Source organism: Lepidochelys kempii, chromosome 9, assembly GCF_965140285.1.
Source record: "Lepidochelys kempii isolate rLepKem1 chromosome 9, rLepKem1.hap1, whole genome shotgun sequence".
Lineage (NCBI taxonomy): Eukaryota > Metazoa > Chordata > Testudines > Cheloniidae > Lepidochelys > Lepidochelys kempii.
The window spans coordinates 99,648,513-99,674,386 of record NC_136388.1 but is presented as its reverse complement, the minus strand read 5'-3'; the positions used below and the strand labels follow the sequence as shown (position 1 = coordinate 99,674,386).

The 25,874-nt window shown below is 42.6% G+C and overlaps 1 protein-coding gene across 9 annotated transcripts in view; it reads right to left on the bottom strand.

Annotated features, from left to right (window-relative positions):
* Positions 1 to 1,790: 1,790 nt before the first annotated feature.
* The window catches only part of MBNL3 (muscleblind like splicing regulator 3), a 120,470-nt gene continuing 96,386 nt past the window's right edge, over positions 1,791 to 25,874 (bottom strand). For 4 of the 9 annotated variants that reach the window (XM_073358508.2, XM_073358510.2, XM_073358509.2 and 1 more), the window contains 4 exons: positions 21,671 to 21,821; positions 18,987 to 19,022; positions 15,759 to 15,853; positions 1,791 to 14,237 (listed from right to left, as the gene is read on the bottom strand). In XM_073358508.2, coding sequence (XP_073214609.1) covers positions 14,181 to 14,237; positions 15,759 to 15,853; positions 18,987 to 19,022; positions 21,671 to 21,821 — 339 coding nt within the window. In that variant the 3' untranslated portion in view covers positions 1,791 to 14,180. The remainder of the gene's footprint in view (positions 14,238 to 15,758; positions 15,854 to 18,986; positions 19,023 to 21,670; positions 21,822 to 25,874) is intronic. The other 5 variants (XR_012160639.2, XM_073358511.2, XM_073358512.2 and 2 more) reach the window with 5 other exon arrangements.

The window sequence follows — 25,874 nt, the reverse complement described above, 5'->3', positions numbered from 1 at the left end:
TATGTGTTCAACTGAAGCGACTACAGAAAAAGGCTATTTATCTACAGCAACAGCAGCCTCATCTCGGTGTCGGAGTGTAAGAATGCCAACTCTAAGCCTGGTGTTGCTGCAGATATGGTCCCTGTTGTGGTATTTGAACTGGTACTGTATCTGCTTCTTGTCTGTTTTTCGGAGCAGCAGGGTCAAGGCCCATTCTGGTTCTCCTCCTCTCTGGCTTTGAGCCCTCTCAGTTGTTTCCAATTCATTTTATAGTTGAAACATGTTGTTTGTGGGTTTGGGATTCCAAAATTGCTCTTTTGCAAAAGCCAGCAGCAGCTAATTGTGCAAATAAAGAGCAAGCTATGTTCAGCTCAGGGTTATTGAGCTTCTTGGTTGATTTGCCCAGAATCACTCATGCAGTATTTAAAATAACGTAGATAGGATTAATATTCAAAAGATCTGTCCTGATTATCATGGCCAGCCTGGCACCACTGTTGTTGACTCTTCCAGCAGTGCAGGCAATAGGGGAAGTGCCATTTAGATATTAGAGAGAGGTGGAAACCATTTGCACCTTCACACTTTTCATGCTTCTTGAAGTGTGAAGTTCTTTCCTACATTCTGCTCCAGCTGAGAACTTTCCTACATAGCGGATCAGCATAGAGATACAAGCCGTCACCATTCCTAAAACCAAGGAAGAGCCCTCGGGCTTGATGTCTCGTGCTGGAACCATGTTATGTGTGTATGTGGTGGTGGGGATTGGAAATTAACATGTAATGCTCTTCTGTGATGCTGTTGCTACGAGTACAGACCACCGAGTTCTCAATACAGGTCTGTATGAAACAAGACATCCAAACAGAAGAGGGCTGTAAAATCCAGCTCTCCAGACCAATATACGGGAAGACTGTAACAACCCTCAGTGTTCTGTGTCCAAAAGTTGCGTCTGTCAATCCCAGGCTATGCAGGAGGTAACTCCTGTCCTGGCAGGATGGGCCCCAGTCTTTTCTAGGAAGCTAACACATGTGGCAGCAACCTCGTTTGAGCTAGTGTTAAATTGGCTCCTTGAACCAAATCTGGCTCAGCACCTCTTGTGCATCAATGCTATCGTCATCTGAGGGTGGTTCAAGAAGCTTGTGTGAAGTGAGTGGTGGGCTCAAGCCAGTTGCTGACAGATGTTCAGGTCACAAAAGCCACCACAATTGTTAGCACTGTCGGGCATTTTTTGTTAACATTCGAGCCTCTGCCGAGGACTAAATGGGTGTGGACGCTTACCAACTCGCTCACTCAAACCTTGTCTACATTACAAAAATTACCAATAGCAACTATGGGTGTCAGCAATGAGTTAATGAGCTACCGTACAAGGCTGGCCAAGCCTCCAGCTGTAATTCCTTTACGTGAGGATTCTGTGTCACAGCATATGCTTCACCAGCTTGGTGGATAGCGAGAGGAATTCAGTATTCAGTGTTGTCATTCCTGAACCATACAAGATCACAGGCTACTTCAATGGGAATTTTGGATCGCACGGTTTAGCTCTTGGAAAATGGTGGTTGAATTACTGCTACACTGTGCCATTCATTTGATACCTAGCATGCATGTTAAGGGAAAAATTAATACACACATTTTTGTGCTACAAAAGGTGCAGACATTTGAATCACATTCAATTTATTCTTCATGGTTATCTTCAAATGCATAGTATCGATCTCCTCCCCAATTACATCAAAAATAGGGTCAGCAAGAAATTAAGAAAAAATACAAAACATAACACGTCATGTGTCTCAGAAAGTCTAAGGCACAAGAGAAACCAGTAGCCAGTGTCTGCAAAGTTTACTTTTATTTTTCTAAAATACAAATTTCTTTCTTGTGTTAGTAACTTCAATATGATAAGCCTAATGCATCCAATAAAACGGATGCACTAGCTACATAATTCAAAATACTGAAGATATTTTCTGGAAAGAAATTTATTCTGTTGTTCTACGCATCAGGTATAACATTGAATCAAATTTCATTAATTGTAATTTTTACATCAGAACCTTTAAAGACTGGGACTAAAACTGGAACTTGAAAAGTCTTTAAAGTGAACTCCTATTAACGTGTAGAGCTGGGTCCATAAAAAACATAACCAAGAATTTTATACACTTTATTAAAAGATCAAAAAATAAACAATAACAATATAGAAGTAACATACTAAAATGAGTAGCATTATGCACATTACTAAAGCACATACAAGCACTACAGCAATATAATGTGGCAAAAAGAAAAATAAATTCAAAGCGTACACCTTGTTGATAGCAGTTGAGGGAATGAACTATATTATGTTCTGGAACTGAAATATCACAATAGCCTTTAGCTGTTGGGATTTGCTGATGATATTTTAATTTGTTACAATTCCATAGGGCTAACAGGTTTTTTTTTAATCTAAAACTATTTCATTAAATTAAATTGACATCTGTCTAATGATTCCCATACTCTAAGTTTTACCAGAAGTGTCTAGGAAAAGAAGAATGTACTTCCATATCTACCGTTCTATTTTTTTTTTAAGTTAAAAATTGAAAATTTAGGAGAATACACTCTTCCTGATTTTAGTGATTGCCTAAAATACAATTCTCTATTATTATTTTTAATGGGTGATCTAGTGTCAAGTGACTAACAATGGATGGGTTTTTTTAATGATTTAAAATAAAATAATAATAATAATAATAAAATCTAATTTGAAAAAAAAAATCCCACAAGCCTATCTAAAAATGGTCACGTCATCCCCTCATCTGCTAGGATACAAAAGCCATGGCAACAAAATCATTTGGCTTCCACCACTATCAAATAGCATTTGTGTACAGTAATAAAGAACTGGAACCTTGTAATTCTGTGTCAGGTAATTCTCTCTGTTGTGTGTTTGGATAAAAACTTAGTTTTATTTAATAGTTGTGTTATTTTTGCATGTTTAAATATCTCATTCGAGAGGCATGTGCAGTTTTTATTTTGATGATAGAGAATATGACTGTAAAGGTCACTAGCAAAGATTTTAGCTGTGGTGTCGTGATTAAAGGTTCTCCTCTTACTCTAGTGAAAAATTTTTTTACTGGTTGTGATTCATTTCACATAGTGCAAAGTATTTTTGTTTAATTATCCTGCAAAGGAGAATAAGCTTAATTATAAAAATGACTTACAACAAACGAGAGCTCTCACTGGCCTCCAGGCATGCATTGTTACATAATAATGCACTGGTTCCAACTAACTAATTACAGTAGCCAAACCTAGATTTTTATGGGGCCCATGAAAGAGCCAACAGCTCCAAAATGTTTTCCCTCATTTATTTCACTTTGAAAGACGACAGGATGAATTCGACCTTTAGTTACACTCATGCTACCCTACTGAGGTCAATGGAATTGCCTGGGTCTAAGGCCCTGATTCACCAGGATACCGGGACAACTCACCTACTTCAAAAATTAGGCACGCCCTTAAGTACCTTGCCAAACTGGGGCCTAACTGATGGCAGAAGCTGGCCCTGTGAACATCCAACAGCCTCGAGGACTCTGCAGCAGTCCTACATTCCTTAATCGGATATAAAACCCAGTTCTTTGAACTCTCAGTAAGGAATGAAGGCTCAGGTGCTAAAACTGATGGCTGAGGGGAAAAGATCAGAAATTCCAGCCACTTCTACTCCATAATGCTGATCTGGGACATTTGACCCAATGTGAAGGTCTAGCCCAGCCCTTTCACAGACCCTCCAGGATTTTCTGTTCCACAATGCTATTGGTTTGAGCTGACTTTTGGTGATTGTACAATGCAGGTCCAATTAAAAAATCAATGTTTCCCCGGCCTCCTCTGTTCCTCTCAAGGGGAAAAAGCTCAGCTGGCAGGGTCAGGTTGGACCAGCTAGTGTCTTTGAGGCTCAGGCAGAGTTCTGGGCCCTGCAGCCTCTTCAAACACCTTTAGAATGAAACAAAACAAAACAGAACCAGGAAAAGAATCCCAGACTTTCCCCTGCCTTTGGGTCCCAGCCATCTACTATGGGGAAATGATCTTTTAAACCATGAATCTTCCCCCCCGCCCCTGCATCATTAGGATTTTAACATTTTATTTTAGTAAATGATGCCGTTGCAATAAGGCACAGAAGGGCAAGAAGCCAGGCGTACAAACACACTTCTAGGTGAAGAGTGATGTACGGCGCTGATGTGAGTTCCTAACACCGATGAGTTACTATATGTTACACTGGGAACACCATTCTACAATCCTTGCCCAGCCTACACTCCCTGAGAAATAAATGGGAAGTCTGGTGCATAGGGGATGCAGGAGTGGGCCCTATTAGAACTATCTGCTAGCCAATCAGATTTCTGTCCCTTACCGGTGAAAGTAAAAACACCTCCCAACCCAGCCTTCCATCCATCCGCAACCTTTTATCCTCGTCAGTGCTGCATGAACACTGGTGTTTTATGTGTGGAGTTGCCAACTAGCTGTGATACTGTTCTGTAAGCAGTGGCTCAAGTAGATCGCAAGAGGAGAGGGAGCCCACCAGCTCTAGGGGCTGTCGACACTGGTTTTGATGGTCATGTCACTGTCCCATTTGCTGGTGACAGGATTCAGCAGGAGGAAGAGCAGGGAGAAGACAAGCTCATTTCCCCCAGCAGGCCTGGAGTGAGGCAAGCTAAATGATGGGTGCACCTGCACTGCACAGAACTGGGCACGTCCCTGGGATTCCCCTCCCCCGCTTCTAGACAGTCCATCATTTATGCTCCACCAGGTTGGAGAACGTGCACGAATGCAAAAGCAAAGTGCATGGCGGGTTTGGGTGGATTCCTCCTCAGAACAGCTGGATACAGCTGACAGAATTTGAGGCCATTTGAAGAGACTACAAGAGATTTTTTTAACGTCTGAGCTGGGTGTTATTTATCCACCTTTCCTTGCAAAATGGAAAGTGAGAAGATGCAGGTAGGGCATGTCCCATTCTCTCCCCGTCCCTGGAGGGGGGTGGAGCCTGTCTGGGGATGGGGAATTTACTCATTCAAGGAGGAGAGGGCGCTGCGGAAGGAGCGGAGCTCCCCCAGGCAAAGGAGCAGAGGGGAAGCCGAGTTCCCTGCTCCCTCCTCTACTTTAACCCATGCAACAGGCTAACACCACTGCGGTGGTCAGCATTCACATTCCAACTTCACAGCCCACCATGGAACCTCCACCACGGAGAAATCCAGTTGGCGTGACAGAACATTGCCATGGATCAACGGCTATTGCTCTAACAAAACGCCAAGGCAGTTTAGCAGCAGACGACGAGTATCCCAAGACAATCAACCTAAGTTCCAACACTTGCTTACTGCTCACTTTAAAACTTGGTTAGCTCTTTAAATGTCTCTCCCAGCTTTCACATTCCATGCGGATAAAATCCACGATGAATGGCTATAGTTCAGTTTCCCATTGACATTTACAACACTTGTTGGAATGATACGAATCTATCATAGATAAAAACAGTATTGGCTAGAAAGAAGATTAGGGGCTAGCAGAAATGCATGTGACATTCAAGTCCTAACACGATTCATAGTGAGCACAACTTCTTATAAAAACCATGATCTAGAATGTGTTTTAAAATGTAGGGCTGCTATAAAAGCAATTAAAATCTTTGCTAATGACCTTACTAATTAATTAAGTACTGTTTCCCATTTTCTGTGCTGCAGGTTGAAGCTGACCTGTTATCAGTCTGCTGTATAGTAAGCTATGGCAAACTACAAAGCTTTTACAACAGCAAAGCAACATCATGCTTTCAGATAAGTTTTATAGCAAAAAACTCCTCCTTTTCAAAGCCTTAGTAATACCTATCTCTTTTACAAACTTTTCCTGTATTATTACAGACTTTTTATATTCAAAATAAGTTCCAAGGATTTCTTTCGTGGACTATGTACATAAGTGCAAAAAAGGTGTGTCTCACACATTCGTACACTAACTGAATCAGTTTAACTGCAGCATATTTGTATCTTCAACACTGTTACGGGGTCATTCCACAATATTTTTCTTATGTACAGGTTTTGCTAATATAAATTAGTATTAAAATATTCATATGTTTAATTATTAGCCCTGATTTTAACATAATCGTGTGAGTATTCAATTTTAGGAAAAATAATCATTGCAGTAAGACTACAGTACTTAAACTGGTTAATGATGAATTCACACAGCGATGGTCAACATGAAATGAAATGAAGACCAATTATTGTATTGTAAATGCCGGGTATTACGTTTTAAAACCTAAAATACTGTGGAATAACCCTAGCCACACAACGATTTCTACAAGCTATAAAACCTGACTCTAAATCCATGTGTTGTAAACTTCTTGACTGAAAATGTGACCTAAAGACACAAATTCAGCTTTCACATGGGACTTTGGGATTTTAAAAATATTCAATCATATCTTTATCTGACAGTATCGAACTGTACCTTTAACAAGCTCATACTGTTACACATCACTTTTAATTTACATGTGAAAATTTCACAAATAATGTATACAAAGGTAGCCATGTTGTAGTTTTGTTGCCATAGCAACAACAACTTAATATAATTAGTTAACAATGAATCTATCATTGTAGGAGTTACATACAAAGTTAATTTTGTTCTTAAACTGTAAACTATACAAACTAGTTATGGACTATATTCTATACCTTATCATGCTTCAGTATTGGTTTAGAATATAACTAAATGGGTTGAATACATGTATTAAAAATCTTAAACTTCCCCTAATTCTCCTTCAAAATTAAATTCATTCGTTACTAAAGATATCAAAAAGCAATAATGAAAACCTTAAAAACTAACAGTAAAGAAATGAAAATATGTGACATGAATTAATGTGTTGATGCCTAGTAACAATGTGTTGTAGCTATATTTACATTTTGATTAGGCTATCAACTAATTTTTTTGAAGTTATTACAGTCATTAACATACAGTATATATTCTAAGGCCTTCAACAGGCACATGGTAAAATCAGGTCAATATCACACTAAATCCATTCAACAGGAATGGGAAATTAGATTTTCCTCATAAATTTCACCTTTTTCAATTTTCATGTCTGTGAAATGTACAAGGGATAAAAAATGAGGACTCCAGTTTCTCAATCATTCTGTGTACTAGAACGTTCTATAGCCTATACTACTGCATTATGAAGGAATATGTAAGTTTATGAATACATTTGATCAGATACACGCATCTCATTATCTGGCCAGATGTATCTACAACAGTTACATATTCATATAATTAGCTGTGTTTATTGTTTGTGCAGCTAGAGTATAACAAAGTCATTTTCACTGGACTCTAACTTGTGTTTCGTAGCTGACTGTATGTTGAGAGAACACCTCACAGGAACGGAGAGTGTTCCATAAGCCACCCAGGGAGCGCAAAGATTTTGTTTTGCAGAGTGCAGCCAGCCAGCACCGTGCATTTGTGAACACTCTGAGTGCAGTACGAGACGACACTTATGGCAGAGAGAAAAGTGCTTCAGAGTGCTCAGGAATGGAACGGAGCGGATGCGGCCAGAGAGGTAACGATTTCTCTAACATGGTGATGCAAAAATACAAAGACAAAAATCATCCACTAGAAATTTCAAAGTAAAAAACATGGTTGATTGCAAAATCAGATTCCAATCACTAAAAACACTGAAGTTAACAAAAATAATTTTAATAGTTTTATGAATCTACTTTATTTTAAATCCCTCTTACTGTCTGCATATGTTGCAGTTTAGTAGCAGTATTTTTTTATTGAAACTACTAACAACCTTTCTATGAAAATGATCATTCTCAGCTTTCATTTTCCCTCTGCACGACCCGTTTTATCCAAGTTTCAGCATTTCTTGCATATTGTTTGCATAAGGCTGAGAGAAATGGACAAAGAGAAATAACTTTGGATAAATAAAAAATATAGGTTCATGGAAAGTGGGAAGCTTATAAAAATGTCACTAAAATTATATCGACTTCAACAAACTCACATACATCTCTTGTCAAATAAAGGACGAAATCCATGCTTTTATGACATTTGTTTAGAGTCACGAACTAGCGCGGTGACTTTGTAATAGAACGCATCTATTTAGGAAATTTATAGTCTGGCGACTGGTTTTCTTTTTTGAACAAAGAAAATTAGAGCAAATCATTGCACAACTAGTTTAAATAGTGCTACCTCAAAATGGCATTTTTGCCAAGATTGTTTTGAATTTGGTGAATTTTTAGTGCTTCAAGCTTTTCTTTCCTTAAACTCACTTAAAAGTGAACTCTAAATCTGCCAGCAATATAAAACCTGTTGTGGCACCTAATATATCTACCCTGAACATCCCTCATTGGACCTCTTTACTAAAAAATAACCCTTAATTTTTTTTTCAGTGCTTTAAATGTGACATGAAAACAGCTGTGATCTAGGTTTACATTCTATGCACATCTATGCCAGATGTTTAAGTAGTTAAATAAAACAGGAGGTTACATCAAAGTGTCAAGATATACAAAAATCCATTTAGCACTGAAAACGTTCCAACCTCCTTTAACTCAAAGCCATACAAGCTTGAACGCACCCTTTCTGGCTTACGAAGATCAGGTCTGTTCTTTGTTGAGGCACTGGCACAGGTTGTGCAAAACCCATTTTGATACACAAATAATTTCAGACAGGAAGTACTCAAATCCACTTTTTCCACTAACAATGTTATGAGTTTGGGAAACAGAAACTCAGTGGTTAAAAGAACAGGTATATCATAGCCAATATATATTAGTGTTGCTAGTTTCAGGCAACACCGTATGTTTTGAATGCTGACAGCTGGGGAATGTGGAAGGACACAAGTAAAGGTTAATACGTGAGGCTAATAGATTACCATATTTTGTTCCTTAGTGCCTGATCCAAAGCCCAATGAAGTCAACAGGAAGATTCCCCTTGGTTCAGGCCCTATGTGGACTGACTATGGACTCTACATGGGTTCTTGTTTCTGAAGGAACCAAAGCTAGATCATAAAGTGACGCTCCAGCTGTGTCTAGCAGACACCCACAACTTGCTCCCGTTACTGGTAATGTCAGCAAACATCTGTAAGTGCTCAGGTGAAAGGGCCAGGTGACGGGACAAGGACATTTACTACACAATGTGAAGAATCAAAATGGAGATAAGAATATGTTTGTCAGAAATCAGACAACAAGACGACCACTCAGCCAATGGGCGTTCAGGGTGGCACTCGTACTCGGGGTTGTAAGGGCCTGGTTCTCAGAGATGCCGAGGGCTTTCAGCTCCACCGACATCACTAGGCACTGAGTGCTCAGTGCCCTTCCGGGAGGCGCTCCACACATCAGAGGCCCAGGCCTATAAACCACACAGAACAAGTGGCCCAGACTGCCCACGTTTTCCTGGCACAAAATGAGGACATTGCGCCTTCCCCCCCACCTGGGGGGGGGGGGGGGGGGAGGCCCTCTGGCCTCTAATGTTACAAGTTAAAAAGTGAACCTATTAATTTTACCTTGAACGTGCCATTGTTACAGCCGTAATATCACTGCCCCTCTGCTTTCCTCAGAAATCACCAAACTCCATTGTGTTTATAAGCAGCTCGGCCTTTGGACATACAGGGTTAGCCCCTCGGGAACTGAGTTCGTGCCTGGTACAGCAGAGGGGTAGGGATATTCTGGTGCTGCTTCAGCAGCAGCAGATCTCCAGCCAATGCAGGAAAAACTAGCCACTCACAGATGGAAAAGGCCGGCCCGGTTGTTTGGAGCATCCCCTCTGCCAGTGCAGGGCTGTTTATAGGGGACACGTTCTCAACCCACATTGATCTCGGTTTATAGTGACAAACTACATCACTTGGGAGGCTATTCCACGCTCTAACCGATCTCGCTTTCCAGTGTTTTCTCCTGATATTTTGTCCAAAGTCTCCTAACATCCCCTTGCATGTCCTTGAACAATTACTTGCTATTGACACCCTTCAGTTATTCAGAGACTAACAGGCCAAATAAATCTCTGGCACAACTCCAGTGATGTCAGTGAACTTACGCTAGGGACGAACATGGCCATGGTATCTCGACTTTCGCCAAGCCAGAATGGCACTGTGTGCTGTGCAGGGCTTGGTCATCCTTCAGTTTACTCCGTTATACGAAGGACTGAAGTACTGGCAACCCTAATGTCACTCCTGATCAAACAAAAGATACCAAAATGCATCCACTGATCCAAGGAGTGAAAGCTCTGAAAACCATCTAGGCCTGGTAAACTCAAGGGTCGTTTGTCTTTGTTGCTTGTTCTTTGTTTTAAAGAGCCAAAGCCCCTGGGAAATGTGTCTGACTTCAAGGTGAAGTAAATTATTGGGGTAGGCTGATGAAATGTCAGGGAATGCCCCCACCAAATTTCCCAATGAATTCTGCAGCGTACTTAGTGGAGACAAGGGCAACTGGGGCGGCACCATCTTACCTGGGCAGAGTGGGGGGGGGGGGTGATTTTTGTAATTTTTAATCAAAATTACCCATTCCTGGGGGTGGGGGAGGATTCCTTTACCCTTCTGAATCTGTCTCATGGCTTACTCATGTGTTTTGTGGGAGGGTTTGTTAACGGCACCACTTAAATAGCAAGAAAAACTGTGTGTCATTTGGAGCGAAGAATGGCACTGTAATGGACAGCAAAACTGGAGAAATTCCTTGTTTTCTGATGCTTTCTGAATGAATCTCCCTCTTCAGCCGATATCTAACTTTTTACTGAGTGTGAGTATGTTTTTTGTTTATTACATAGCAAAGTTTCCCTTTTCAAGAAGCAAGACTCAACTCACTTTGTAAAACCCCTGAACTGGGCTAACGTGACCGCTGTCCCTTCATAACATTTGTAAGACAGAATCTGAGACTCTACTTGAAGGCAAATTCTAGATCTTAAAAGGAGCCATTTAAAACAAGCAATGTAAGCTGATGAAAACAACCAAACTATAGAAAAGGACAGAACATTCTTGTGTCGTGTTTTTCAAGCACATAATTCCTGTTTCCCACTGTAACATTTTTAGTAAAAAAACCCAAAACCCCAAAACAAAAACACCCCCCAACCCAGAAAACTACAGTATATGAAAACTTAAGACATAACAATAATGAAAAAAATGGTATTGAGTATACTTGATAATGATGTACACTTTAAAACAAATCAATAGACTATGATGTAAACAAAACAGTAAGATAACACTTTAAAAACAAGACAAACATTTATCCATCGATAGTATACAGTAAACCAACAGTCCACTGTGCAGATGCACTTATGATGGTAGTCATAAAATGATTAAGTGTGTTAAAGTAATGTGTTATAAAAGTCTATTATAATTGTCTACTTGTATATCTCATATAACAGAGCGCTGTTTGTTAATTGTTTCTATAGTGCTTTTTTTTTTTTTTTTTTTTGACATTCCCATTGATCAGTTTTTGGTTAACATGTAGGCTGCAACAGGCTTACTGTAGAGGTGGTCGAGGAAGAAATGAGGGAGGAGGGAATATATACAGAAAGGCCATGTGCAGCTTCCCACCGAGAAGTCCTGGAACTCCATAATTTTACTCTTCAGAATTTCAACATAGTCTGCTGGAGGAGGGGAAAAAAATAAACAGTGAGAAATAGGAAATCAAATATCATGCTCACCTGGTTTTTACATTTTTAATGGGACCTGCAGACACTCTTACTGCAGCACACAAGAACTTGCTGTCTGTGTGCTGGAGAGATGCAATGTTTGACTCACTTAATTTTCTGATTTAGGGTGAAATTGCTAACACCACACTTGGTAGCCTCCTGAATCTGTACTTAGTGCTTTTCGTCCTCAGAGCTCATTGCAAAGGCTGACATACCAATCTACAGAATACCCCAGTGAAACGGGAAGGGGGGGGTGGGGAGGGGAAGGAGGATTGGTCTGATTTCAGAGACGAGGAAGTGGGAGCAGAGAGAATAGCAGCCTGGCTTGCAGAAGTGTTGAGCACCTGTACTTCCCATCGACTTTAATGGGAACGGGAGAGGCTCAGCACCTCTGAAAATCAGGCTACATGTGACATAACCCATGCCATAGAAGGAGTCAGGGTCAGAGACAAGAGCAGAACCCAGGAGCCCTGCACTCAGACCACACCTTACTGGTAGCCAAGTGCTGATCTCCTTTATGTGCTTCTGGAATTCCCACGCTTAAAGTCGGGGACACAACAGTTAATGTTACAGCTGGGTTAGCCATCTTTGACAATGTCTTTGCCTCTGGCTGGGGAAGCCTCTGGGGGTACTTGAGATGTCTGGAGAACTGAGCTACCTTCAAATCCACTGCTATGTTGTTTACCTTCCTTCCATGGCGATGTCACCGCACACAGGACACAGCTCTGGAGAATCACTTTGCAGCTTGGAGAATGCTGATTTAGACCCTGACTCAGCAAAGCAGTCAAGCACGTGACTCCCTTCAAGTGCTTACATTTATGCATGTGCTTAAGAGCTTTGCTGGCTCGGGGCCTGTCTGCCAACTCCCAGAGACAGAAAGGAGAGTTCATGGGGCAGTCCTTTATTCTGGGGACACACCTGAGGAAACAGTCCTTGTTCACTGACCTCCAGGGCAGGCTGCAAAGCCCATTTGCTTTCCCCAGCTGCAGGGGGACTGCAAGGGCAAGCATGTAAGTGCTTTGCTGAATAGGGATGGAATAAGCATGTACTAAGTGCTTTCCAGGAGCGAGGCCTGTATCTGGGCATGCAAGTGTGGTTAGGTGTCTAACTCTTTGTCCACAAGGGCTTTTGGCATGAGAAACTTCATAGAGTTTCAGAGGCTGCTTTTGAAATGAGGAACCTAAACGTTTCAAGTAGGAGACTTCCTATGTCCTGGGAATGTCACAGACTCGGTCACCGTTTGAACAGCAAGTACCTGGGCCCCTTATGAAAAAACATGAATCATACGGTTTTCCCTCACCTCTTAGGAAATGGTTCTCAATTACTGATGGTATAAGTCTAAGAACTCCAAAAAATGAGTCAAAAGGAAAAAAAAAGTACACTGAAATAAAGGCTCAAAAGTATCCCAAAGAGATCAAGAATGAGGTCAGGTTTTCTCTTTCAAGCCAATAAACAGCTATTGGGCAGAACACACTCTGTGCATGTGTTAGGGAAATGATTTAACACGTAAGGTGTCAAGTCAGTCTGGTGTTTCTGAAAAATGATACACAACATAAAGCAGAAAATTGTCACAAACAAGGCTATCTCGGCATTCAGGCAGACTCTGGCAGGGATATGCAGACATGATTAACACTCTCTCCATATACAGAATAGTTTACTGAACTCAGTAGAAATCAAAGGCATAACCAGGCTGATCAGTTCATGTCAATTATTTCAGAAATAATTACACAATTCCCTTCCAAATCCATTTCCAGAGTTTAAATGCAAGTATTTCCCTTTCATTTTTGTCCTGGGGAAAAGCTGGACCACATATTTATGCAAATAAAATGGCTTCCATCATCACATTCAGAGAACCCCGTTTCTTTCCTTTAGTCTCTCAATGGTAAAAACACAATGAGATCCTTATGTAAATAATAGCCTACACATGCAAATAACAAGAAATTGAAAACAACACTGATTCCACTGTGAATTTATATCAAACAAATCCAAAAATAAAAGGGCAACATACTCTACTATTCTCATTCAGAAAGCAACAGCAGACTATGAATGCACCAGGCTTTGCAAGGTTGTGGAAGAAGTATATTGTTTGCAGCCTTCAAGCCAATTACCATACTGAACAAGAATCTCTGAAGGAAGAACACTAGGTGACAGGTTCTCAGCTGAGGTGAATCCATATAACAGTCAAACTACTGAAGCTATGCCGATTGACACCAGCTATCTGGAGGGTTCTAGTTACTCATGTTGAGTAAATCTGCTACTAACTGCAAACCATAGCTAATGCTTTTTAGCTGACTCTCGCTATCAAATTATTATTTATCCTCAGTAGCACATGCGCCATAAGAATGAGTTACACTGTGGAATTTGCTAAGTAGTTTGGAACTGTCCAGTACATGCAACGGTCATAGCAGAAGGGGTTTGGTACATTTTAAAGCAGACATTTTAGACTGCACAAAAAAATGTTGTTTATCATAAGCCCTGGACTCAGGTGTGGAATTCCTGTTGACTGCAAGTTCTGCATGCAGAGAAAAGAAGAAGTAGGGTCAAGTGGCACTTTTAGAGGATTCAATACCCTTATATAAAAAACCCAACTGTAAATATTAACAGTTAAAAGAAACTTACTGTTCTATCGGAAACTTCTACATCTGTGAAACAAACATGCTGCTACTCAGTTCATCTACTGATAACTGGGATATCTACAGTAAAAAAGAGGTCACATTAACACATTTTCTTGAGATCATTCTATCCAGTCATTCTTCAGCACTTGTTTAAGACTAATCGATACATATAACCACTGTTGAAGCAGTATCTTAGAGAACACGAACTGATCCCAGCGTTTATCTATTTTAGCAGGCATAAATAATTACATAGTTATGTCATTATTAATGCCCAGTGGCGTACATGGTGATTGAACTTGGGAGTCCAACTCCATAGACTGTAAGACAGCAAAATGCCCTGTAAACTGCAGTTTGGAAGATTTAGGTATCACTTACAAAGAGCACACATAGCCATATACTAACACTGCATAGGAATTAAGGTTTTTCTTTTTGTGGCTGTATAATTATTAGGAGAACTAAAACTAGCAAAAACCAGAGAAACAAAATAGTTATAGCTAGTGTAGGTAGGCAAGCATTTACAACAGGCCAATTCTGAGTTCAGTCCTTATTCAGGCAAAACTCCCATTACAGTCCACGAGGCTTTGTGTCTGAGTAAAGCCTGGTGAAAACCTACAGGATTTGCCCTCTGTAGGTACTGTGGTATCATAGCGGTAGCAGTGCCCTGTAAAATAAGGTGATACCAGCTTTTCCTTTGAGTGGCTCTGAACCTGAGCACGATGATGAACTAAATAAAATTGCGAACTTTATAATTGAACAAAACCTACTGTTCCAAACTCTACCCTGGCCTAATCGGGAGACGTTGTGGTTTATTGAATGTAAGGAAGCATTCCTAAGATTTTCAATATACAGTTCAGGACTGGTGCAGAAGCAGCCATCTCGGTTTAATACCTTCAGAGCAATGTTTTGCAGATAATGACGGCTAGGCAAACATGCATGAAATCCTTTACATTAATGGCACTGGCAAAACAGTACATACTATACATACAGTGTAAATACTGTAGGGATGGGTGACTTGCTTCTGTTTTAATACACTTGAACCTTCACCCAGGTTGTTATTTTAGAACCCAAGCTTGTTTTTTTTTCCATTTCCACTCCTGAGCCAGGACAGGGCATGCCAAAATACCACAGGAGAGCATGGTCAGTGTGGTATTTCTGGTAAGGACAGAAAGCAGGAGTGCTGTTAATCTTATGAGAAAGCCTCTTTTCTTTGTGAGTTTTACAGCCCAGTTTTGCACAACTCCCGAGGTCGGTAGAATGTGGAGACACTTCAGAGAAGCTTCCAGGCTTATGGATGCTTCTCCAACCTACATTTGAACCCTGGCCCTTCCAAGGCTCGCCCATCCCTGGGCTATTACCGCAATTACTTCAGAACCACCCAGCCCAATGAGCCAGTGCTCCCTTACCAATCCCAAAAGTATACATGCTGCCTTTCGAAGGGCCCAATCCTGTGTAGGGCAGAGTGCCTTGTCGGAGGTTCCAAACGCCCTCAGCCCCTCAAGGACACAAAGGGACTTAGAGGGGCTCAGCACCTCCTAGGATCGGGCCCTCAGAGTCATCTAGTTCTGAACATGTGAAAGAAAGCTATTTAAAGGGCCAAACCTGATTGGCTGTAGCTGTTGCAGCGAAGGGGACGCTGGTGGCAGGTGTTGTTGCTGCAGACACAGTGGTGGGCGTAGCACCGTGCATCATGGGCACTTTCAGTAGGGAACCATGGAAGCGACATACGGGAGGGTGGAGCATTTATGTAACCATGGCAACATGTGGTGGATTTGGGGGCGTGGCAGGTATCACAGCAACAAGCCATGTGACATCGTCATGAAGGATACACCAGGGCGCAGCATGCAATCACAGTGCAAAGCAAGACAGCGTTGGAAAAAAAATAAACAAGAGAAAAGGGGAAAAGCCAATTACAATTATAATTAAGGAAAAAACTAAAACATTCTCAACACTTAGTACATTTATAAGCAGAACAATGATGTATTAGACTCGAAGGGCCAAATTTCCAAAGGAGGATGGGACGGGGTGTGCTGGCAAAACACTCATGTCACTGCGTGCATGTGGGTGGCCAGACATGCAGCGAATGCAAGTTCCCTTTGTGGGTGCATTTTGGAGAGTGCACCCATCCCAACCGGCTTTGAAAGTTTGCCCCCAATTATGAATTAAAAGTACATGGTGCACTTCATAGCAAATTTTCCAACAAGACATTGTCGTCATGGCACATATTACAGCTACGATCCCACTGGGTAACATGGCTAACAGCTGCAACATCCTTTTAAAGGTGTTCTCTCCCCTCTCTACAACAGGGCCTTCCCCTGGGTACAGAACAGAGCTGATGGCACTATGAATGAGGGACTGGCCACCTGAGCGCTGTACGTACAGATTCACCATGTTTTCTTTCTATACAATTCTAGAGGATTTGGCAAAATTCCCTCTTGGGGTGAGGAGGGGGGAAAAATTCCAAATATTTACAATCCACCTCAACAAAAACAGCCCCCGAAATGATAAATGGACAGTAATTCTATAGACAACCATGACACACAGTAGAGATCTGTAATCTTTCTGTCAGACTCAGAAAGCTTTGCTTTTACATCACACAGCAGTTAGAGGAAGCACTGCCAACACATGCAGATTGCATTCCAGTGGACAGCACTTTATAGAGGAAGGGAGACGGCTGCTTCCTGAGGAACTGGTGGGGACTTTACGAGCTACGACTGCCCTTGCAAACGTGTGCAATAAAGAGAAGAGCATGAAGATCTGCTCAACCCTTGCTTCTCATGCCAGAGCCCCACTAGCATCAGCGGGAGTTAGACAAGCACCTAATGGGGAGTAGAGACCCGTTTCAACTGGCCATACATTGGCCTGGTGATATTCAGGTGAGTTTAGTATACATTCAGCAAAGGGGATTCCTGTTAAGAGCTTGCTGGCAGGCATTGATAATGGCGTGCACCCGTCTGTCCTGATCCCAGCCTCTCTGCTGTGGATCGCTAGCTGCCAGCAGCCCTGCTTACACAGATACAGACCATGGTTGTGTATGTGATTTTCTGTCATACCCTAACAGTGTCACAGGCTCCCTGCACAGCCCTGGGGGAGATGCTGGAAGGACTTTAGATCTGTCCTCTGCCCTGGCTGCAGTTATATAAACAGTCTTGGGGTCTAAAGGTGTGGGTTGGGGTGGGTGCTCCACCCAATGATGGGGGAATGGGAAACGAGGAGGGCCCTGCACCTGGCAACTGGGGGACGGGGATCAGGGAGGGCCCGCATCCAATGACTGGGGCATCGGGCAGGATGCACTTGGGACTGGAAGTGTGTGTTAGGGCACACTCCGAAGCTGGGCCTTTGATCACTCCCTGTAGCCTTAATGGAAAAGCTATGAACCAAGGTACACACACTCTTTTAGGGCAACATCCCATATGCTTTCTTCTCCAGCTGTCTGATAGGGACCCCGTTAGCAGGCTCCCAGCTTTACTCCTCAGAGCAAGGGCGAGTTACAGGACCTGATACTGCTCTCAGCGCAGCCTGAGTGGGCGGTAAGTGCATTGATGTCAGTGGAATCTTCTGAGAGCAGAATCGGGCCCAGCACCCGGGAGATGGGCACTCCACCAGGCCTTCATGCTCGGAAGCAGAAGCAGTCCAGCCGGGTGTGCGTCTGCATTCTCCTTGCACTGCTCTTGCCTCAGCCTGGAACAGTACACGAAGCAGCAGAGCCCACCACATCCATGGGATCTGGTTGCCCAACTCTTCCGGAAGCAAGTCAATGCTGGAACCAGCGCCTGGCTCCACAGGCTGGCAACCTGCAGGCGTACAGGGCTCTGAAAGTCATGGCCACCACCGGGTGTTATGGCCTACTGGGTAGGAAAGGAGTTTTGCGCAGCTCAAGAGGTTGGTAACAAAAGCAATAGCACTTAACTCATTTCTGCTAATAGGCTTTCAGATCCCCCCGCACCTGCCCAACCTGTGCTCCTTGGAGAGTCTACATTCGTTTTAGAACTACTGCTCCACCCCTCCCCAATGGTATGGTCTGAGAGCACTGGACTATTACTGGTCTAGCTCCATCCCAGAGCGAAGGCCGAAAGTCCATCCTTAACTTACCCTGCTACACCCAGCTATGAGGGCGAGTGAGGAGCCTCCCCCTACGGTTTGCACAACGTCTGATTCTTAATATGAACCAGGCACAATTACAGTGGGTATATGGGTCACGACATTCTGAGCCTGAACTCTCTGGTTCCAGCATTGACAGCAGTTTCTCCTTAGCATTTCCTTCTCGGGTGGGGTTCAGTCACAGTGTCAGTGTTATCTTGACATGGGTTTGGGGATCTGCACAGCACACAGACAATTTCCTCAGCAGCATATTTAAGAGGCAGATCTCCAGCTGGCGCAAACCAGAACAGCTCCGCTGACTTACAGAGCCATGCAAATTTACGGCAGCTGAGGGTCTGGGCCTCAGTGCATCTCTGATTAGAACAATATTATTTTTTCAAAAAAATCAGCGTTAAGAGAGATTAAACATTCTTAGAGGCGGGACTCAAATCCAACCTACAATGTGCTGGATGCCTGATAGTCAAGCCACAAGAATCGTCCCATGGCCATTTCCTTTCACTACATGGCCAAATTCAGACCACAAAGATACTTGTGCGTAAAGCAGATCGTTTTGTTAGTCACATGAATTACCGCGTTGCACAGAAATGAAAGGGATACAACCATCTGAGCCATCAAGACGACTGGATAGTCAATCACACCACTCAGCCACCCACGTTCTCACGGACGCACAGTAACTCGCTGTCTCTTTCAGGTTAGGGAAAGTTGAGAAGTTTGTGTAGAGAAACCTACCAACGCTTGCAGTGGGAGTCATGCACAGTACTGACCCTGCACACCATGCAGTGAAGCGTGGAAAGATGAACAAAAGGGATATTTCATTAGTGAAGCGTTAGTGTTAGAAATAACTTTACTCAAAGCAGGTGTTCTCTTTGCAGCATTCAGTATTAAAGCACATGCAAAAACAGATTCTGCATATTGATACGTAGATATTTTAAACTCAGTTTTAAGATCACAGCAAACCAAAATCATTCTTGGATTCTTGGGTAGAGAATATATTTCCCCTACCCCTCTCGGAATTAAGTGATGAGTTGCACCATGAGAGTTGGGGTCAGTCTGGACTATTTAATATCAAGCATGTCAGTTTCTTTTTTGGAGGGTGGGGGGAAGAATGGATATTTTAGCACAATTAACACATCACTTTACAAATATACAAACTGATCATGCTAAAGACAGTGTTTCACTTGCAAGAATTGCACCTTCTGAAGTCTTTGTCTGGTGTAAGATGGGCAAGACAGCAGGACAGGCAAAGAGGTTACTCTGCAAGCAGGTGTCGTTTGTTTAAAGTCTCTATATTAAGCTGAAAGAGGCAGTTTGTCTGGTCTTGATACAGCCATAACAGTGGTGCTATTTCAGACATATGCAGTGACTTCCTTCGTGCAGCGCCCCAAATGATCAACTGTGCACCTGATCACTGTATAACTGACACAGGAAAAACGAATCGATGCAAACATTTTACCTGGCCTCACGCTGGCACAGTCTGCCTGGCTGTCACCCTCCAACCCAGAAACTAGTGTCTGAATGGAGCTGACCGCATAAAAGCAGAGGCCAAACTGCAGGGCTGCAGTGATGATGAACGTTCATACGATGGGGTGAGAGGCTGCAGCCCTATGGAAAACCAACATATAGTGCAGCAGTGTGGGATGGGAATATTTTGATGGCTAAGGTCGACTCTTCGGTTCTTTGGAGCATCAAAGAAATCTGCATTTACTGGATTTGCTTTAAAAAAAACAAACACACTTATTTTCTGGTTGATGATTTGGTCTGGTCAGACCAATGCTAAAGTCTCCAGATACTAGCAGGTGCCAGCAAATAGCCCTACTGTGCATCAGGCCCATGTGTGACTCCATTGTCATTAATGGGAGTTGAGCCTGCATGGGTCAAAGGCATGATATGGCCATAAGAGTTTGAAGCAAAAGCTGTTGTTATTGTGCTAACACCACTAATACGCCTCGCTATGTAGATTTTGGTCACCGTGTTTCAGGAAGCTGAGACATGGAGCCAGGCTGAGTGACATGGCCTGTTAAGAAATTCTCAGTGCTGTCTGATGAGAGGCACCTCAGGAATCAGACAAAACATATACCCCAGCGGAAGGAATAGGTCCTTTGGCATCTAAAGGAGTTGCTCTGAGGTCAGCCCAACACTGCAAATAGTACTTTGCAGAGTACAATTAGAGATGCTTTCTACTTGCTCTCTGTCTGTCAACATAAAAAGCTACTAAACTGGAAGAAGTCTTATCCATTCCTGAAATCTGATTATTTTGAATTTAACGTGTGAATATTCCATCTTCTCTTTCCTAAAAGTTGTTGGCCTCTTTCCTTTATTAGCCAAAAACCAGAATATGCATGAAAAAGGGTTTAGGTTTCGGGAATCCAGATTTGATCGTCTAACTTGACAGCAGAAACTTCCTGTGGAAGGCAGATCTCATATCCCATTGCTCTCCCTCACTGGGCCATCTCTGGCTCTGAGGAGTTTTACCACCAACTTCATCTGGGACAGGCACAGGCCCACGATGGATTAATTTAAAAGGTGCTGTCAGAGGGAGGTTTTTGTGTATTTCTGTAAATATCATTGGGCAGGTGAATGTTTTTCAATGTTTAAAAAATAAAAAAAACTAGGCACAAATTCTATGATGCTTTGGCAAGGAAAATAATATTACCATCGAGAATGTTCTCAAATCAGCCGTGAATAATAACTTAACTGGCTAGTTGACGGTCTTATACCCCCACGCCCCAGTCAATATCTTTATTTATGTATGAATAACTGAACTGCATCTTTCAGTTTTATCTGGAGACTTTAAAGGCAGAATAAAAGCTTGGGAGTTAAACTGCTTTTAAAAAGGCCAAAAAACTGGCAAGAGGGAAATGTATGCCTTTAAGAAAGGATTTATGTAATTTACATGTATTAAAATGAGCCATTTCCTCTTTAAACATTGGGGCAGCTGAAACATTTAGAGTCACTGAGCTGTAATCACAAAGACTGGATGGATTAGATAGATACCTGAAGTTTTAAAAAGGGACACACAATTTTTCTAGAGAGGGATACAAAATACGTTGAAGTGACCTGATAGTGCTACCCAAGAGTCCAGGAAGCAGTTTGGGATTCACCAACTGAACGATAAAGATGAGCAACAAGTAGTATGAATTAGAGAAACATCTGGCCATTCGTCCTCATTTGATTACAAAAAGAATGACCAAGAAGGTACCTTTAAAAGTATGAAGCTTTGAATTGTAGTAAGTGAAGGAAAAAGTCAAACAACAAACATTAACATTCTGTGGCTTTTGTAAAAGAAACACCCCACACCGCTGTTCTGTATACATTTTGCTAAGGTCTGTTACAAATCCACTCATTAGCTCACTCTCTAGGAGAACACTTCTTGTACCAGAAAGAATGACGGAGAAAGTGACAAGAGGCCTTACCTGTAGGGATAAATGCAGGCTGTTGCAACTGCATGCTAGCTAGAGCCTGTTGGTAGTGGAAAACGCTCGGGTTAAAGACTGTGGTGGCACCATTGTTTTTTTCAAGTGCTGGCCTCTTTGGTAAAGGTTGAAGTGCACCAGGCGGCAGGGCCTGTGGATGAGGGATTCGTTAAAGACAAGTAGCAAAAAAAGGGAAAACAAAATTAGACAAAGCATGCAATAAATATGATGGAGCCTGGCCTGCAAATCTCCTGCAACTGTATCAATTTAGCAAGACAAGAAACAGAAGAGCAGCTAATCATGGTGAAGTAGTAGGTAAAGTCACAGGTTTACTAGGTAAGCAGTTAGTAAAGACAAGAAGAGAGGGTCCAAAAATAAGAGCACTAGGAATGCTAAGGAAGCTTCTCAATCGGACTGATTTATGCGCACAGGGAAAAGAAGGAAATCATTTGGGCAGGACACAACAAAAAGCAGTTGCAGGCAACAAGTATTTTAAAACGATCAGCGAAGAGAAACACAGACAGCAATTTAGAATGAGAAGATTAGCATAAGCAACAGCGCAGCAGAAAAAATGAGATGCTTGCCTCTGCTAATGTTGTTTGTTTAAATATCTGCCTATGTGTGTGAGCATATTTACATGGAGATTGTATTTGTACTAGGGTGGCAAAGTGGTAGCAGCTGCCAGTTATATGCCTGGGTTTCTACTCGTTACTAGAGATGATGAACAATACTTAATATTGGGCCTGATTCTCCTTTCACTTACGACAGCTTTACACCTCTAGCAATGACCTTGACTTCAGCAGAGTTGCACCTGATTTACAGTAATGTAAGTGACACGAGCATCAGCCCTTTATGGTTTTATGTTCTTTAGAATATAAATATTTCTTGCTGACAGTTTATATGGAACATGTCTAGTGACAAGGCTGGGGTTTGTCTTCCTAAGCAGCAAATCTTCTCCTTTTGTTCTATCACATTACAGCACCTCCACTCAGTCAAACCTGTTTCATGATCAGACTTTAACCTAGCTCAGGAGCTTTTCTTGGTAAGTTACTCATCCTTCATAAAGTGTGTCTCAACAACACAGTTGTAAGTCAAGTTCTTAGGAAACAAGGAGCACGGCTAATGATTTACAGCTTTTCATTGTACCAAGGGAGAGAATTTCATTCCCCGCCCCTCCACACACATTGTGATAGGAAAGGCTGCCTTTCAGTTACCCCTACAATCCTTCTGCATGTAAATTTCCTTTGACTTCATTGAGATTTCAGGCAAGTGGAAGCCATACAGGATCAGGTAGTTTCTGCCTGGCTGATGGAATGTAGCAAAGAGATGGCTGGCAAATAGGATTATCTGTTTCAATCACTCCTATTTCTTCAAATGAATGCAAGTCAAGGTTCTGAAGCAAAAAGAGCTTTAGCTAACAAAGGGTTAAGGCTACACACAGAGCACATGTCAAACGACACGAGGAAAGCAGCTTATAAATGGCATGAATGGAAATATACAGTAGACTCTATCCATTAAAACTTCCAACCGTTTGTCGCTGCACAGAAACAGGTTTCACTGAAGTTTTAAACTGCTACAGGAGACTGCGCATCTGAGAAATGTCCAACCAGGTACCTCCAGGGAAAATGTGACGACCTTATGCCTGTGTTCCCAGGGCTATTTTTGTTTGGGTTTTTGTTCCAATGCAATCAATTTACCAGAAGCAATTCTACTTGCAAAAGCTGCTCTCAGATAAGCACACCACTCCCACTGAAGCCTGTGTGTATCCAAGGGCAGAATTTGGACGAGGAGTATCTCTCTAGACTTAGCTGGTCAATTATGGAGACAGCAAGTGTAAGTGGTTTAAAGTTTTCAAATGTGGGTACTGAAAGGTAAGCACTTAAATCCACATTTAGAGACCTATCAAAGAGGCCTCATTTATAGAGGTGCAGAACCTGAACATTTCATATTTCCCTGATAATTATGGGATAAAGAGACTTTCTCCCTGAAGACTATATATATGGTCATCCTACATAAACATAGAACATGTATACGTATAGGTATGTATGTGCTGTTCCTCCATTCTTGAGCCCGGCCCCTCCACTTCCTTGAAAGAAGGTATGCTGTTTCACACCGACCGAAGATCTGGCCCATGTAGGCTCATATATGAATCACGGCCAAAAGGAAAAACCTTCTTTTTCAGGTATTTCCCCAAAAACTCAGATAGGAGGTCACTAATTACAGTGAAGCAGCTTGCCATCTGCCTGGTAGAGAACCACAGACTCACTGCCCTACTGAACAAGGGCACATGTGGTATCGCATGGGAACTATCCAGAGTTCAGATGTTAGAGATAGCATCTGGGTGCCTGTCTCTGCTTCCATTTCAGAGCTGTCAGCCAGGTGATGGCCTTTGGGCTGTTCAGTTCCATGACGGCTCTCCCAGGGTGGCTGTCAGTTTGCTGGGAAGAGACCCTGAAGACACTTCCCTGAAGTGCCTGACTGCCATATATGCTACCAGGCGGGGCAAAGATTGGGGAAAGGTGGAGGATTTGGGTGGGAAACATCCTCCTGTCAGGATGTGTGTTGCTTCTCCAGGCAGTCTACAAAGCTCCAGTGTTCTGTGCTGTTGAAGCCACTGGACCCATGATTTGGCCTGAAGTAAAGAGCAATACCATATCGAATTGAAAAGGCAGGGCGTGTGTGGAGAGGCAGAGCTGGAATCTGGCCAGGACATTGGGGGCAAACAAGACTAAATCTTGTGAGAAACGGGACGAGATCTTTAATGGCTTCAAACAGTCAGGGCCTGGGGTTCAGCAGCTCATGGGGACAGTGCCACTTCCGGTGGCACATTTCCCATGCTATCGTGCACTGATTCCCCAGGGGACAGCCTGACCTGCTGAATCAGCCAAGGCGCTCCCTGCAGCACCCACACTGGGCAGCAAGGGGGTCATGTGCAGCCTGTGAATGGTGAGCTGGACCGTGCTCAGGCAGGGATGTCAATTATTTGTGATTCGTGCTCTGTGATGGGTCACCTAAACGACATGGGATAGTTTCTGCTCCCTGGCCTGATTGAGGCTGACCTGCATTTGTGTGCTAGTCATCCCTGCGTTCACACATGAATACAGGTATGGCAAAGAGAGTCATTCCTCAAAGCAGCGTGTAAAGAAACCTTTATGTCTGAATGGCTGAGTGACAGTGGATAAAAACAGGATGCTGCCCGCCTGGCTGAATCCAAATACGATTCAGAACTGGCCAACGTGTTGGTTAATAATTTCCCCTCTTACTTATGCTGTTCATGCAGGATGTTTACTAGCCACTCAAAGTTTTACTTTGACAGCAATCTCTTTGGGGCAGGGATTGTCTTTTTGTTCTGTGTTTGCACAATGGCTCCTGGCCATGACTAGAGTTCCTTGTGATATGGTAACACAAATAATACATAATAATTTCAAAGGGACTGAGGAGGGCACTCCATAAATATCAGAAGCAACCTGAGCACTCTCTTTGTCAGATGATTTTTATACACTACCCTAGGAAATTATTTTTTTGGTGCAGGATCCAACACCAAATGTTCCAAAATCCAGGCTGTTCTGAGGACAGCAGCGTGGCTGCAGGCAGCAAGCACTCAGCTATTCCATGGTAGGAAGACTATTAAAGTTACTTAAGCATTTTGGGCTAGAGGCCAGATCTGTAAAGATATTTAGGTGCCTGGAGATGGAGATAGGTGCTGAGTGGAATTCTCAAAAGCCCCTAGAGCCCAGATCCACAAAGGTGCCCTCTCTGCATCTTTAGGAACCCAAATACCTTTAAAAATCTGACCATATCTCCTCCAGTGCAGTGGTTTTCAACCTGTGTAAGATTTCCAATAGGGTCCACACCTCCATTCAAAAGGTTTTAGGGGTCCACAAATGAAAAAAGGATGAAGACCACTGCTCTAGTCTGTCCACGTTCTGCTTCCGAGGATGGAGAGGGGAGAGTCAACGTGAGTTCTTTTCCACCTGTCATGCCTCCAGGACTGGGAGTGGTGGTTTTTGGGAGGACATGACATCCACGGCGGGAATTCTCAGATAGCCAGCCAGGCTGGCTTTGTGCCAGCTGACTGGCACAAATCAGCTACAGCAAGAGCCAGCAATAGGCCTTTGTTGTTTCCTTTTTGTACGCTCTAACTCTGATGGCAGTGAATGGAAGCTGGTGCCCTAACAAGATTTCCTAGGTAGCTGTTGAGAGT